This window comes from Corvus brachyrhynchos, unplaced genomic scaffold (assembly GCF_000691975.1).
Source record: "Corvus brachyrhynchos isolate BGI_N302 unplaced genomic scaffold, ASM69197v1 scaffold255, whole genome shotgun sequence".
Taxonomy (NCBI): Eukaryota; Metazoa; Chordata; class Aves; order Passeriformes; family Corvidae; genus Corvus; species Corvus brachyrhynchos.
Genome location: NW_008238358.1, coordinates 2,175,733 through 2,192,642, shown reverse-complemented (window position 1 = coordinate 2,192,642; position 16,910 = coordinate 2,175,733). Strand labels below are relative to the sequence as shown.

Below are 16,910 nucleotides of genomic sequence, written 5' to 3'. Positions count from 1 at the left end.
CCCTGCTGCCCTTCTGGCTGGTAGAGCCCAACTTGGAGGCGCTGCTGCCGCCACCTGCCCCGGCCGCACAGAGCTAAACCGCTCCTGGAATGCCCCAGAAAAGGCCGAGGGTTCTTCTGAAGGGCGTATCTCACCCAAAAATTAGGGTTTGCCGTTTTCACCCGTGAGAAAGAAAGTTAAATGTGACCATTCCAATGAATTACTTTTCTTCTTATGTACTTTACACTTCAGTCCAAGTTAATGCATTGTTTTCCAGATATCCTTGAATTTGCCCTCAAGAAGCTGACATTATGTGTGCTGGTATGGTGATGTTAAATATTTTAAGGAAACGACACATACAGGAGAAGCAGCCAAATATTTTGAAAATCAATTTACAGTGGAGGTCCCAAGGCTGCCAAAGCTGCTGAAAACATGTCTGTTGTCCGAAAATGGGTTCTTTTACCTGCTGTGCAAGAGTCCGATCCCCACAGAGAGGTGAGGTATTTGATTTTTGTATAGCTCTGCATAGAAAGGAGTGCTGAGTGTCAAATCCACTAAGCCAGCACAATGACTATCAAAAACGATCGCTATTCATACAGTTTAGTAAACAAAGGCATTAATATTCATTGGCTACAAGTTACATAGTTCTCTGATTAATTAGTATTCTATCTACTGTTACAGTCTATGTGTTTAGTCTCTCTTCTTTTGAGTTGGTGAGTTTCGTAAGTTGGGGGTCACAATCTCTCCTTGCCAGAATTACCTTCTAGCTACTTGGGACTGACTTAGCACAGTTGCCGAGTTGGCTTTGTTAGTTTCTCCCTTATCTTAGGAGTTCTGCCAAATGTCCTTGTGGCTTGTAAATTCTGCATTCTTTGCTTCCATTATCACTAGTACAGACTTCTCCCCAAACTTCATTAACGTCCCTTTGGAGCTGAGATTATTGAAACATCTCAAGCTTTAAACTTCAGCAAGCAATTCTACTGACAAGTAATTTATCTTTCTAACACCTGAACATCATACCTGCTGCCATAGGCAAAGGTAGTCCTTTGCAAGAGTCCTAAATCATACTCCTATTTTATGAGGTATTTGTTAATACATTAGCTGATGAGCATTAAATAATGGCAATTATTAAATATATTTATTCATTCCAACCTAATTAAATAGCAGATTGAAAAAACACCCTCCATACCTGCCCTGAAAATCAGACTTGCAGTAGGTAACAATTCTGCAGGCACACAGACCTGCCTGTTGCTTTAGTTCTTGCTCTAGGGAAACAGACTGTCATTAAATGTGCTATGGGTAGGGGAAAAAGATGTAAGTATCCTCTAAGACATATTCTATGTTCCATGTGTGACAAATTCCACACTTTGGGGGCCTAAATTTTCTCTACTAAGTTTATTGAGCATACTGGTCAGCAGATTAAATTTAAAAATTGGCTTCTTAGAACCAGAGACCCTTTTCCACACAGCTCTATTTAAACAGTGGAAGTCTTTGCCAGGAGATATTGGAGATGTCATTACTCAAAATTTCAACATCACTTATTCAGAAAGTGATTGAACAAATTTGTAGAAGTTAAAAACAAGCAAGAGCTATTAACTGCCAAGGCAACTCTTTTTACTCAAGAAGGTCCTGAATTGGAGAACTGAGAAATACACTAAGAAAGTTTGATGCTTGCTGGCACAGTTCTCCCATCTCTTCCTCAGGCATCCACTAGTGAATGTTATTTATCTCTACCAGGGAAGAGCACAAACACAGCAGCCTCCCCTGCCTTGTAGTGATACAGAAGCATTTCTTGCTTTGGGGAAAATGGCAGGGGTCAGCTCACCCAAGGACTAGGGACCAGACTCATTTCAGTAAAGTCCCTTTCTTCATCAGGGTATCATTTTTTCCACACAACAGGAGAGGGGTTGGCAGGACTTTGGGTCAGTCCTGGCATGGCTACGTTCACTTTGTGAAGGTCACTTTTCCCTCTTGCCTGGCCATATCAGCAGATAAGCCCTGGGTGGGTGTAACTGGTGGAGTTCCACCTGGCAGGCAGTAGATCTGTGTTTCTCAGAGCAAACAAGCAGCAGCTCTACTGCAGACATGTTTGCCATGATGCCTGCAAGGAGGATGCTTTCAGAAATCAAATCCAACTTGATCAGAAGCTCCTCAGCTGGATTGAAAGGTGGGGAAGTACTAAGTTTGGTGCTCCTTTTGCCATAAAATAAATGAGAAAGGCAAATGAAATAAGGAAGAGAAAGCACAGCACAAACTCTATAAATGCCTAGTAGATTTCTTCCTGCAGAACATCTATGTCTCATGATAATACATTTCCTTTTACGTTTTCTTAGGCCATCACAAAGAGAGGCAACATTATGATCATGTCTCATAAACCGATTCCTGTTTCACTAGGAAATCATTTAATAACAGAAGTACATTTCTAAGGAGGGGGATGGCTCATTCATTCAGAAATACAGCCTGCAAACCTTCCTAATCTACAAAATCCCATAGCCTCTCACTGACTTGCTAGCCATCATGATAGATTGGCAACCATCCGCAATCCCATGAAAGATGTGCCCTGCATCCCTTGAAAGGACAACAGTGGGGTTTAGAACAGCATGTTGGGATTTCTTGACTGTTAGAATTTCTCCCAATACTGTAAGCAAAAACATAACACTGAAGAAAGAACAAGTAGCCGGGATCCTTGCTATATGCCACAAACACTGCAAGTGGAACCCTAGATGGGCTCTTGGGAGGTATCAGGTCTAGTTTTTCATTGTTCCATTTGGTAGAATGCTGAAACAGTAGTAGAAGTTGGTAGCTTCATTTACAAGTAATTAGATCCATCAGAAAACCCAGTGAATAGTCTCTGCCTCCCTTGTTAGCAAGTCTGCTATGTTTCCAACCAGCCACTCAGCAGTGAAACTCAATGCCTAGGAGTGTATTAGGATCATCCAACTTGAAACTGATAACACAAGCTGAAAGTTTAACCTCTTCTCTGTGGTGGTTTTGATTTGCTTTTTTTTCTTTTAATTTCTCTCACCAGCATTGTTTCTAAGCAACATGAGAAAGCAGCTGTCCTGCATGAAGCCAAAGCCTAATTTCCCTGGCACACAAACTGAGAGGCAGAGGCAAGAAAGGAACAGCAACATCAAGAGGGAATTCTTCTTCAGAAATACCTGAAGTCAGAGAGGCTCCAAACCCAGATCCTGGAGCATATGGCAAGAGTTCACACAGGTAGAGCATGATTTCTTCTGTACATTTATGAGAGAGAGAAAAGGGGACAATATTCATTAACAGCTGTATGTATCGTGGAGCAGAGCATGCACTTTGATGTTACAATAAGTTGGTGGACCAAGTGCTGGCTTCTCTCTTTGCTGTAACTCCATCTCTTACATCCTGTCTTCTTCCCAGTCCATCCCCTCTTTCTACCCCATAGATCTGATTAATAGACACAGAGTAGGGAGAGGAAGCCATTGCTAAGAAACTTGGAAGTGGCAGCAGGTCAAAAGATGGCATTATATGAGAGAATATACATCACTGATGGGGAAGCAAGCAAGCTGCAAGCTGATGCTCAAGGCTGATGCTCATCTTAAATGGGCTCATTCTGTCCATTTCCCACTACCAAACTCCTTACCCTCACTTTCATTACTGTGCATGTTGTCTTATTTCTTGATTAAATTTTTCTCAGTTCCTATTTTAATCCTACCTTGGGTTTTGGTTATATTTTTGTAGGTGGTCTCCAAGTGTCCCACTCTCTTTACTTGTGATTAAGAGAATCACTGACAGAGATACTTTGTAGGATGCACTTTTCTCTCTCCTAGATCCATTGAGTTTATGTTACAATGAAAAATAGAATATGGAAAAAAAACTCCTGAAGAAAGAGATTGAAAAACTCCTGTAAGTAGTAGCTACCCACAATTGCTTTCACTGCACTTGAGATTACACTTGTTTTCATTGCAAAGGGTTGTAAAATGTAAGTGGATGACAACTCTCAAACCTTAGTTTTCTCTTGCTGGAAAGCATGAACAAACTTCATTTGACATGCTCTTCATTTTGTTACATTCAGGCTGCAGTGGGAGACCTGACTGCACAGGGGACAGTAGAGATGTGACAGCCCAGAGCTTGCTCAGTGAGAGCAACCAGTGTAGTGCAGAGTTCATCCCTTGCAATGCATCCAGGGCAGCTGCTGTCTGTAAGAGGTCTCCTAGCTCATGCAGCAGCATCTCATGCTCTTCAGTGCAGGATTGCCCAGCAGACAACTCCTAGGGGATGTAAGCAGTATTCCCTCTATTCCACACAAGTCCTGTGTCCATCTGCCCTAGGAATGCTTGCATGGATCAGTAGTACTTCGTCTGAGGAAAGGTTACAGAATCAGGCCTCCCCTGAATGAGAAGGACAAGCACCAGTGAAGGATCTCTTTCATTCTCTGGACTGTACAGTGAAATTCTTCTGTTCTGTTCAGACTTAAAGTCTATCCCCAGACTTTAAGTAATTGTTTCATATTTGCACTTCTTCCCCTATTTTGAAGCCTTTGGAGAAGATAGCAGTGGGGTTTGAGAGAAGGTAAGATTAGCAGAGATGCAAACAACTAACAATTTTCCTACTTGGGAACTGTTTGTGAGAGATCCTGCAGCAGATTCCTAGCCCTGAATCGTAGCAAATTTAGCCTCAGTCTTGCACTAGCTTTAGAGTCATCTATTACATTTCCTATGCACTGGTTTGCTTAGAAACAGATGTAATTCAGAGTTGTTTCCTTGCTTTAAGGAGAGATTATGTTGGCATCAGACTACGAGAAAATGGATTTGATCCAAGAGGACAAAGGCACTCCACCTTTCTAGATGACATGGTAATCACCAGACTTCTAATTCCTATCCTCTTTAACTGCAGGGCTACTGCTAACTCTGAAAGATGGCTGCTTGGTACAGCTAAATAACCTGTCCCTAAAGTGGTCAATAAAAGGCCATTATGGAAAAGAATACCTAAAGAAATTGGCTGTGAATAGCATCCTGGTGTAGTGTATCCAAGATAATTAAAGATTTTGTTTATTTTTTAGCAAGGAAAAGCTCATTTGCAGAAAGCATTTGATACAGTTAAGTCAACTAACCAGAGGTTATTCTTCACAGACCAAAGCTGTTTGTGCATAAGAAAACAGTTGTCCTGTGTGTGTTTAAAATACCTCAGACCTCCTCGAGTATCTTACAACATATGAGGTACCCAGTGTAGTTACAGCTCATGTTTCCCTCATTACTGTAGTCTCTCTGTCTTCAGTCAAGCAATTACAGTCGAACAAACCACATAAGGTTCTTCTGTCTTTCTAGGTCCATTACAACTTAGCCCTCAGTGTTGCTTTGATGTGGTTAAGTGACTCCAATGCTCAGACTCCACTGACAAGAGAGAAATTGTGAGTATTGCAAAGCCAAGATCTTGCTGTTGCAGTGGGTTACACCAGAGTGAAGATGGAGTAAAAGCAGCTGTGAATTGAGCTCAGGACTACTTTTTGTATTTATAATACCAGGCTAACAATCTTCTTGTTCAAAACACCATACAGGAATTTTGCAGCTCGCAACCAATACACATATCCCAATCGAATTGAGAGAGAAGCTATGATACTATCTTCATATGCTGGAATACTAATGGTAAGAGGACAAGAAAGATGGCAGTATCTTTTATCCTATGGCAGATAGAATAGAAACACTCTTCATACCTAGAATGTCTTTGTTCATTGAAAGCACAGTATACAGACAGTGCAAATATTACAAATTCATCTCATTTTTATTAAGCAGCCATGAAGTTTTGCTCAGCCTTAGAAAACAAAACACGCAGTTTCAGTAGGTGGTCCTGTGCACGTGTACACGTTACTTAACTTGTCTCTGCCAAGCGCAAAATGGCAAGCAAGTTTCAGGACCAGATCAATGGATCTGTACTAGCAATATGAAACAGTACCAAGAGCTCATGTGAGAGCTGTTTTAGAGAAGGGGATATGAGCTTGATTTCATTCATTCACTTGAAAGAATACTACTTCTGAGAGCTGAACCTCTCTTCTAACCTGTCTTCACAGAACAGCATTTCTGTAGAAGAGATCTTTGAGATTTACAGAATGAAGCCCTCAGCAACACACTGGCAGAGCTCTGCAAAAGTGAGCAACTAGTTTTTTCTGCACATCTGTAAAAATGAAGTTATCCTGTAATATCTGTGCCTTTAAAACATATGTTACATTTTAAACTGAAGTAATTAGCTTTTTACCCCATTAGTAATAGCAAATGAGTTCCAGCATTCTCTTAGAGCAAAAAGCCAAACTATTTACCACCTCCTCCTCTGCCTTTGTACACAGTGTACCAGGGAGAGGAAAGAAGAGGGCAGTCCAATTACTGACATCCACACTGAGATGTAACCTATCTCCTGAACCTTTGCCACAATGGTTTACAGAGATGCATTCCCACCACTATGTTCTAATTACCACTAGTGTGGAGTGGGGAAAAAGGCTGTGCAGGGCTGGGGAGATACTGCCTTCTTCACAAGGGCCTTGCCTCTGTTCAAAGCAAGTTTCTCTAGCAGTATCACTTTAGTCATATAATTGCCCTTTAAAAAGTAGGAGAGGTATTAGAATCTTTAATTCGTGACTCAAGGCACAAGAAAGTGTTCTGTATGACCCAGCTCCATAATGAAAAAGCATCTGGAATATATAGATTGTTTTTTCAGTAACATATAATTTATTGACATTTCCTAAGCAACTATTAAAAGTTGATGTGAAATTGTAGTCAGACTGTAACAGATGATTCACATGTAATTCACAGTGTTTCTGGTGCACTTTATTTTACTTTTTTTCCTAATCTCAGACATGCTTAGCTGTAATATTAATGACAGACTGACACCCAGTGTCCAGAAAGTGCTAGAGCTCATTCCAGCTCACAGTTACATGCACCAGAATAGCCTTGGCTGTAACCTCTCTTAGTTGAATTCTTCCACGTCAAGAACTAGAAATGTCACTAGTTGTGATGTAGGGGCAATTCACAATATGTTATTTAGAAGGAGGGATCTTCCTCTTTGCTCCTGGGATAAGTGGGTGAATCAACTGTCCCTCCTTTTGCTGTGAATGTTACACTGTATATTCTTACAGTCTTGCTTCTTGGACAGGAATACTTTTCTTGATGAATTTCCAACCCAGGATGTTTTTAGAAATCTCTGTTTTGAGTGCTCACCATACACTGCAGAGGAGCAATGTTTTCTTGAAAGGTTTCCAGCTAGCTACTCATGCTGTTGCCCGTGGTGGAGTGTTTGAGTTTGCATTTGGGTTTTGGTGGGTTTATTCCTTTGGGAGGAGGAAAGGTGGGGTTTTTTAAGCTTTGATTTATATTCTGATGTTACACAAGCAGAGACAAAGAAAGAACACAAACAGTATTTCTGCTCAGCTCATGTTACTGTCCACTTGCTAGATCTTGTCCCTTGTGGACTCAGAGATATTTCCTTAATGTTCACAAGGTAGCAAAGTTACAAAATTTTCTGAAGAAGGAGATAAGCCATTGTTATCAGGCTCTTCAGTTTCTGTTTCAGCCATCAACACTGCTTCATTTTAATCATGGGCTAAAGATCATTTCCACTCTATGAGAAAGGAATGGAAATGCTTTGATGAGCTGGGAAACTAAGGATACTTTATTTTGCCAAGTCCTAATTCATTTAAGAGATTACATCTACGTTTTAAATTGACAATAACTCTTGGAACTCAGCTTATGCTTCCTTAAGAGTCCTAGACTCAAAGAGCTAGAATCCAGCCCATCTGAAAATTCAATCTCTGTGGGTTTTTTTTCCCACTGAAGTAAACTGATGGAGATTCCTGTTACCCCTTTTCAGTTTTGAAGCCTTGGCTTAAATCTCCTTGAAAATCATGTGCTAGCTTTATCAAGATGTATAGATACTTAGGGAGCCCAGGTCACACCCTCATGGCAGTTCAGATGGGCATTATAAATGGTGCTCATTTATCCACCAGGACTGCTGAAGCAGTTGTCTGTGGATGCTAAAAAGCAGGAGCAGAGGAATTTTCCAGCTGCTGAAGCATTTGTGAAGTTTTTCTTTCTCATGTTTTAGCTGAGAAACAGTGAAAGACTTCTGCAAACTAACTCTCTATCTTGCACCTGCAAGGTCTTGTTTTGGTTCACTGAAGAAAATATTTTGAAATGGGTGGTTATACCGCTCAGCCACTCACTTTTGTTGGTGACTAGCCAATGGGCCAGACATGTAATTTTTCTTTTGTGATCCATGCTATAAAAAGATGGGTTTTGGCATTAAAAGGGTGGGCTTCGACCATCTTCTCTGACCTGAATTTATGTCGTTTTTTGCCGTCCCTGTGCGCAACAGCAACAGTTATCTTAGCTTCTGCTGACCAGAAGAGTGTGCCCATTGTCTTAGCACGTAGTTTCTGCAGGTATATGAGTCTATGAATTGTTGCCCTTTCAGGACCACTGGATTCAACCTTTCAAGATTTCCCTGCATCCATTTGCCATGCTGACTGCCCCTGAAGCTGCAGAGCATGCCCGGAAGCAAAGTAAGCACATTTCACCCCAGCTCCTACAAGGCTGGGGCAAGGGAACGCCAGGCAGCAGGACCTGGCTCAGCAGAGCCACCAAGTTGCAGCCTGCTGAGCACCAACAGCTGCACATGGAAAGGATGGTGTAAACCTTGGCCTATTCTCTTGGGAGGGGATAGGGAGGGATGTAGAGGTGTTTAGTCATTGTAGCCTAAAAATGGCGTCTAGCTCAGGCTACTGAAATTCATGACAAAAGGTGCATTTTCCTCAAGTAGAGGAAAGATTACATGTTTCCAATAGAATCAGCCTTTATGTCTGTCAGTCATTTGCTTGCTTTTAAGCTTGGACTAATACTAGAAGTTTTGCAAAGGTCAGTTTTGCTACTGGCCAGTGAGAGCCACCTACAGCTTGCCTGTTTCTTTTCCAAGTGCAGCAATAATGAGAGTAACTTCAGGAGCATTAAAGAATTTGAAGCCAGAACCTCTTACCTGCAACCATGTGTTGCAAGTGAGCCCATGCAGTAGGTCTGTAAACCAGCCTGGTGGCACTCAGTAAGCCCAAGATGATACGAGGCTCTCTCTCCCCCCCAAAGGCGTCAAGTACCAGACACCAAAAGCACATCTAAAGCAAGGCCCTCGTTCAGCAAGGAGAGCTAAAAAGGACCACAAGCAACTGGACACACTGACCAGAAGAAAGCAACAGGGTGACAAAGTAGGTCTGGAGAATTCACACAGGCCAGTAAAAAGAGTTTTTGCAACACTATCATGGAATGTCCATCTTGTCTACCCTTCTCGGCTCTCTTTAGCACGAGATGTTTCATAGTAACACTGAAGTGTCAATTCTAAATTGGATGGCACGACATTGGCAGGAGGTGTCACTGGTGAGCTGGAAAGTCGACTCCGGTAATATACACATGGAAAGCATTCTTCTGGCTAATATTCTTGAAAAAAAACCCCAAAGCATTTACTGCCCTCACTTTTAGGTTAAAAAAAAAAAAAAAAAAAGGCAAGCCTATTTTAAAGAAATTAGCAAAAAGCCTGACTCCATAAAGAGCCTAGTAATGTCAGATTAGCCTAGCATGTTCATGAAATAGGTTCTGCCTTTCTATTTGTCCATTATTCACTAAAGCCTTTTGTTTACCACTGCTCCACTAAGCAACAGAGCTAAGACAACATTCCAGCAGCAGGGCTGGATTTGCGGATCTAGAGTAAGGGGGCTCCCCCACAGCCCTGAGTTCAGCGTGCCTCACATGTGACACAGCAGGAGGCAAGCTGATCTGTCGTGCACTCCCCATCTCTCCTGATGGATTCAGCCCTGCCTGCTGTGCTTGCGCTTATTAACATTTGCATCCTGCAGGGAGCTACAGAAGCAAAACAAGGAATCTCTCCAAGGAAGCCTGGAACAAACTCAAAAGTGAGGAAAGCAAATGAAGCAAAGACATAGCAAAGATCTAAGACTTCATGTACCTCACTTAGTTGTAGGTGAGCTAACTGATGTCTTCTACATTAGCTTTGGTAATACATTTGCAACTTGTGTTTTGGTTGAGGTTTTGTTTGTTTGTTTTTAAATCTTCACAGCCATTCCTTCCTTTCCACCTTCATATGTTGCATCTAAGACATCCATTCCTCTTCCCTTAGCCACTTCTCTCCTGCTTCCTCCCCCTGCCAGTATGTCGAGAGCTTACATTTTCCCAGTGTATCCCTACCGCTCCTCAATGCACCATGCCCATTTTACAGAGACGATGAGTGGATGCAGCACTTCAGAGGCAGGGAATACACACTTTCCCTTTTCCACAGTGTTTTGCAACTCCCGTACATGATCCAGCATTGGGCAGCATGATGCGGGCTGTGTCTCTCAGCTCTCCCCTTTAACCATCCTGGTTTCTTATTTTGGTAAAGGGCTCAGCTAAAGAAAGAGCATCTCCCTGCAGTGCCAACATAGCACTGAAGTCTATCTTCCTATCCCCATTTGTAGGTCTCTAATGGTTTACCTCTTTTATGTCCATGCTGTGCTGCCTAACAACGCTCCCCATTCCCTAGATGGGCTGTCACTAATCACAGCTCAATACATTCACAAATTACAAATTAACTGGTGAGTCTTTGATTCTTGCAAACAAATTCAGTAGAACCATAGGCAGCAGCCAGTGACAGGACCTGAGCAAATTTTATCCCAACTCAAACAGCATCAATCTGACCCCTTAAAAGCCAAACCAGAGAGAAATTGTATTTTGAAATGAGGTCATTACAAGAGGGGAGGAGGGGATATTGCTGCTGAGCCCTTGAGAGAACAATGGTGAGGGGGTGGTTAAGATTAAACAGCTACAGAGATTAACATCTCATGACTGTTTTTTGTTCACTGACCTGTAATAAAATAAACAGTAAGACTAACAAATAGGTGGTTAGCCTTGTTATTCCAGTGCTGTCTTTGCTGTTAAAGTACTGCCATGGTCTTCACTTTTCTTTGGCTGGCTTTATAGATAAAACTGGTGGAGTTAAGAGGAGTAAGCAACAGAAATCTTACTACAGTATGTTATACTTACTATATTATTACTTACTTATTATGCTAATAAGCTTAAACCCAGTGTTTTATTCTCAGAGTGCAAGTACCTGCCCTTTTGCTACTCCCTCCCCTGTTGGCTGGCTGGCATCTGATTGTCTGCACACAAAAATCAAGCCCAGCAGATCAGATGGTTTGCTGCTCACATGTTCAGACAACCAGAATTAGAGACCTGAAAGGTGCTTGTGTGTGCACCACAGGATTGGTGAATCATAGCCTTCTGCTACCTTGATTGGAAATTACTTCTTTCCTGAGCTATATTGTCTCCCAAATGAAAAAAAAGCTCTTTCAGTAACCAGATCAATTAGTCAGAACAACTTCAAACTCTTTCCTCAGCTATGCAGAAAGCAATGGACAGAGTTCAGAGCTCAGATGTGATGCAGAGTCATGAATTTGTTCTACAGGACCCAGAAGAGACTTCTGATCATATGTGCACCGTATGCATACATTTGGTGCCTACCATTGCACTGCAATACTACCCATAGTGGGAAAGGTAAGAGGCCATTCTGGCTCTGTTCTTCCTAGATATCTGGCATCATGGTAAAGGGGCAAGTGGGGAACTGAACAGGGCATTATCTACTTTTCCTTTGGTAATTTAAGAGGAAAATTGTACCCCAGAGGCTCAGTCCAGCAGCAGAACTTGCTGCTGCAATTCATAACCCAGTTTATGACAGTGAAATCAGATGGTTTCAGCTGACACTCTTGACTGGACAACACAGCAGCTGAGGCACAGACATACTGTCTGCTGGACAGATATTCTAACTTCTTAGATTGCTCTACACAAGTTTGTGAGTCAGTCTTTACACCACAGCCAGAGTTACTAGAGCACTGCCCATGCAAGCAAGCATAAATTTTCCCCTAATTTCTGCTATAGTACTATTGACTTAAGACATGCCACTACTGATTCTCTAACTAGTCCTGAGAATTCTCACTCATTATGGTAAAGAGCTTTTTCCTAGCCAAATGTCATGTGGAAACATTTAGCATCCATCACAGAATGGGAAAATATCTTTTCTCCCACAGGTTTATCTGTTGGACAAAGATATAACCAATCTGTTCTGAAAAGCACCAATTTTGTCAGGTTGGAATGAATGTAAGTCCACAGGACTATATATCTTTGAGAGGCAGCTGGCAGCAACAGCAATTACCAAAGCCATGAGAAAATCCGTTTTACTCCATCTCTCTAAAACACTGTTAAAGGTGCTGGCTTCACAAGGGCAGTCATGGTTGGAAGAGCACTCAGAGGTCCTCAAAACAGAAACTAGCCCACACAGGCTGTTATGGAGGTAATCTGCCAGGTACTTCCACGCAGGTATTTCCACTGCCAATGCTAACACATCATCCATTTAAGTGAAGCAAGTGTGTGCTGTGGTTGCCAAAGGCATCCAGGGCTAGCCTTCATGGGGACTTGCCAGCAGACAAATATCAAGCCCTGAGCAGTGCATTTACAGTAACAGCAGCAATACATCAAGTCAAATACAACAGGCAAGCAAACATCATGACAAACCCAACAGGATGAAGGCGGGTGGTCTGAGGTAACACAGTCTGGGAGAAAAGGGCTGAATATACTTAAGAGGACAGAAGGGTATCTAACCTGCTTGGAAATGGTGAGTGCACATTGGCACCTGTCATTTAATATGGATACAGTTAAAAATAACATCAGTGAAGTGGTTTGTGTTAGAAGCCTGTGAAGGGAGAGGTTTCATATTCCCCCCATCCATTTCCCCAGAAGACACTCTTGTCTCTTTCCTTTCTTGCACCAGCACTGAAAGCCCTTTTCTTTGGCCTGAAACCTTGTAAGCAAAGCTGTGCTCCACTAAGTCTCCCAAACTTTGCCCTGCCCTCCCTGCTTACAGCCACAAACACTTCTTTGTTCCACTGGAGGTGGAGACTATGTAGTTGAAAATAGAGCTCTTTTAAGTAAATTAGATCTACGAAGGTGTTCATCTGTGTGCCAAGTTACTAATGGATCATGTTGACAAGGTCTTCACATGCTTGAATGAGTCCCTCCAAATACATGATTAAAAATGTAGTTTTGAAGCGCAGTAGTTTGTTTTGATCTGAAGCCTCACCTACTAGTGATATAAGTAATTTTTATAACGAGCTTTGCATATTCCATGAAGCAGTTTTTAAAAGTCTAAGATTTAGGTGCAAGAAAATGATAATCAGAACAGAACAAGTCAAGGTTTGTTACACCTCTGCACCAAATGGGAAAAAAACAGAGGAAAAGTTCCAAAATGGAGGAATACAGTTTTCTCTAGCCTACTCTCTGTGCTTTAGTGTTAAAGCACTCTGCTTTAGCATTACACAACAATCCTTCTGGGTTCCAGATAGAGAGCAACTTGAGTTTAATGCCATATGCTCCCTTTGAATTTTTAAAACAAGACTTTCAAAGGGAAAAAACTGAACCAAGTGACCCAAACTGATTAACGGTGTTAGTCAGTAATTCAGATACACTGATAAATATCTAGTAAGAACCACTTGATTTCAATCTGTATAGTCTTCCGGGATGCAGCAATTAATCACACACCAGGAAGAGACTGAGACTTTTAATCACTACTTCCTCTTTACACATCTGTGTTAAAAACTGTACACAATAGAAAGGATTAGTAGGCAAAGGCTAACAACACCACGTGAGATGGATTCTTTTCCTGTCTCCAGGATAAAGCTTGTGACAAAGTATTGAAATTGAAGCAAAGTTCATCTGCTGTCACAGAAGGAAAGTTTGCCATAGGACAAACTTGGGCAAGAGGTAATCAATACAGGATGTGGAAGGAGAGGAACAGACCTATACCACAAGCTGCTCAGGTCTGCTGAGTTTGAGAGCTTTCAGGCAAAGGAGGTTCTGTAAAGAACCATTGTTATATACTCATACACATGCTTGTACCTATCTCACATTGGCTCAGATGGACCACATGAAACAGTTAACAGCAGCTCAAAGTGTATTCTACCCCACAGTTACACGATAACTCGCACACAGCATCAAAAAATGCAACACAAAACACAGAAAAAATGAGTCCCCCGTGGTAAATACAATTAACATCATAACTACAATAAAGACAAAACATGTTAAATCCCCACAGCTTAGAATGGTCTCTTTTGTGTTAGTTTTTGCAGATGGGCCATTAGGACTATGGTATATAAAAGCAAACACAATGTCTGCTCATAGCTCTCAACTTTCATCCCAGCAAATTTTCAGAAATGGGAAAGAGAAGTGGAAACCCCACTGTGCCAGTCCCCTGCTCTGACACAGACACCAGGGTGGACTATGACTCTTTGCAAATATGTATTTTGCAGATCATTTTTTAATGAAGACAAGAGCTTCTGGGCCACTGCTGTGAATATAGCAGTGACCACCTCGACCTGCAGCCCTCTGTGAAACAATGCAACTCCTTTAAGGCAAAAAAAGGCTGCTAGATTATTTATGAGAGCCCAGTTACTCAGAACATCATTACCTTTTAAAAAAGAAGAATGATCCTGACTTCCAGAACTGGTTCTGTCTCTTCAATTCCATCAGGTCTTGCCACGTAATACTACAAGGGAGTTCTGCTTAGCAGCACATCACAGTTTAAGAAAGTGCATATAGTTTATCCTTTAAGAATATAGTTACACAGTCTCTCCAAGCGACTTGAGAGACAGGCAAAGTTCAGTAAGGCGATGCAAAGTTTCATTGAAAATGAAGGGAATAATCTGTTTCATATCAAAGCTATTTCCAGGGCCTTTTCATAACTTGAAGATACTAAAAGAAAGTGGAGTGACTGTTCCTAGGTAAAGAATATGTTTACATCACCCAGGGAAGGGCTGGCAGGGCTAGCTGATATAAACGTCTGCTGTGGGCTGATGTACACAACTTGCTTATGACCATACTGTGTTATGATACAGTGATACTTGAACATGTTAAATCAGATTTGCAATGGGTACGGTTTTCCTAACATAAAAGCTGTGTTGGTTAAAATCAGGCAAAGGATTAATGCTTGCCAAGGTACTTCTCTTGTTATTCAGATATACTTTACAGTATAAGCCAAAGCAGCAGGAACACTCCACATCCCCACACTCAAAAAGCTCAGCAGTTTCCCACATGGCAATTGCCTGCACACCAGTGTATAATGGGAGCATATGGAGTAACATGGTAAATGTCTTTTAATAGCATAATTCTGAAATTCATTATTCAGGCCTGGACATAAGTGCCACACATCATCCCCAAATCGCACAAATACATTTGCTCCTATTGTCTTAATACAGAGTCCTTATAAATCCCATTTCTTCAAGTCATAAAGCATCTTCCATTTATTTGCTATCACATACGTGATCATACCCATTTGTTGGCACACCTGAGCTCTTCCCTATGGGTAAGAATTAAACCTTTTCTGTTAGTTTCAAAAGAGTGAATCTTTTTGCAATCCCATCTCCAAAATAGAACACAATTTCTCAAAAATACACATAGAAGCTGGCAATACTCCTTTTCCTGTGTGTCTGTCTTGTTTAGTAACGTCAGAATCAGTTAAACTTCTGTCTTTTTTACATTTTTGCTATTTGCTACTGCAGAATTCTGTTTCCCCTAACATTCAGCTGTATAAAAAAGAAAAGCCCCAAGGTCAAATGTTGGCTCTTGCTGATATTTGTCCCAGGCTATGTCCATCTCCCTGAGATCTGCTCCCTCAATGCTTTAGGTGGCTCTTGTATCTTGTATGAAATACCTAAGTTCAGGGCAGACAGTATTTATTGAAACCTAGGGAATAGAGAAGAATTCTTGACTGTGGTGCAGTAAATGCCAAAAATTGTCTCTTTGCAGAGGCTGGCTGACTCACGCTGAATTACTGCTCTCATACAAAATAAACAGTGAATGCATGCCAAAACCCTGGTTCAAACAAATCTTTCTTCAGTACTACTAACAGATTAAAGTTGTGCAGTCCTGAGGGAAATCTGATTTATTTCACATTTTCAGGGGAGAGGAGGAATAGTTTTAAAATATATTCACCATTATCCAGTGATTCATGATAAGTTTGAACATGGTAAGTTAAGTAAGTGTTTAAGGTCCAACTGCATGTTGCTGGTAAGTATACACTAACCATACCCTGGTAAGTGAAGGGAAAGATCTGATTCTTTCATCTAAGTTCTCTATTTTTACAAGTTTTCAACCTAGGAATAGATTCCAGCCCTATACTTACCAGGGATACTACTTTTTTTCAGCAAAGTTCTGGAGACTTTTGGAAAGAGAAAGCAGTAGAGAGAGCACAGAACTACTAGGACACTCTGCAACCTTATCTAGTATATATTTAATTTTAAATCCCTTCATCTTGGCTTGAAATGGTAGGCTTTGATTTTATTTTGCCTAGCTAACATTCTGATAATGGAGTCCTTGAATAAAACCAAGCAACTTTTACAGCAGTGAGGTGGACTGCTTAAAACTCACATCTCTCCTTGCTAACGTCCAAGACTTCATTTAGCCATTATTTCACACTCACATGACCCCTCAATAACAGCCTGTTAGTGATCCTCACCAGCCTTTCCCTGACAACACTGGAGAGGAAAATAGAACTATTCTTTGCCCTTCTTGTCCTCTCTTTTGTACATGGGACACTATCTCTGCTCTCCTGCCTGTCCTTTACTGCATGTAGGCTGTTCAGCTACTGCAAATGTTTGGTGTACATAAGAACACCATGCTTCAGCCAGAGAGAAATGGAGCATGAACAACTTGGCTCTCAGGGCAGAGGTGTGAAAAAGCGTGTTTCCTCTTGTTCACAAACACCTAATATCATGCATTTATGGGAGCTGCACTGTGTAAGGAATATGTGTGTTAGCATGCTTAGCTAATTCAGATTTGCAAAATAACACAGCAATTCAGGTACAGTATCTGCTTGTCTGCTTA

At 41.4% G+C, this 16,910-nt stretch overlaps 1 protein-coding gene and 1 pseudogene across 1 annotated transcript; both read left to right on the top strand.

Moving 5' to 3' along the window:
- The first annotated feature begins 6 nt into the window (after positions 1 to 6).
- On the top strand, positions 7 to 11,528 carry CUNH2orf80 (chromosome unknown C2orf80 homolog). Its single transcript, XM_017735641.1, has 11 exons — positions 7 to 474; positions 3,008 to 3,198; positions 3,697 to 3,861; positions 4,729 to 4,810; positions 5,283 to 5,365; positions 5,513 to 5,600; positions 6,023 to 6,100; positions 8,416 to 8,503; positions 9,078 to 9,196; positions 9,842 to 9,966; positions 11,378 to 11,528. Exons 3-10 carry the CDS (start codon positions 3,821 to 3,823, stop codon positions 9,926 to 9,928), a joined length of 666 nt encoding a protein of 221 aa, XP_017591130.1. The 5' UTR covers positions 7 to 474; positions 3,008 to 3,198; positions 3,697 to 3,820; the 3' UTR covers positions 9,929 to 9,966; positions 11,378 to 11,528.
- Positions 11,529 to 12,556: 1,028 nt separating this feature from the next.
- LOC108447019 lies at positions 12,557 to 15,854 on the top strand (annotated as a pseudogene).
- The last annotated feature ends 1,056 nt before the right edge of the window (positions 15,855 to 16,910 follow it).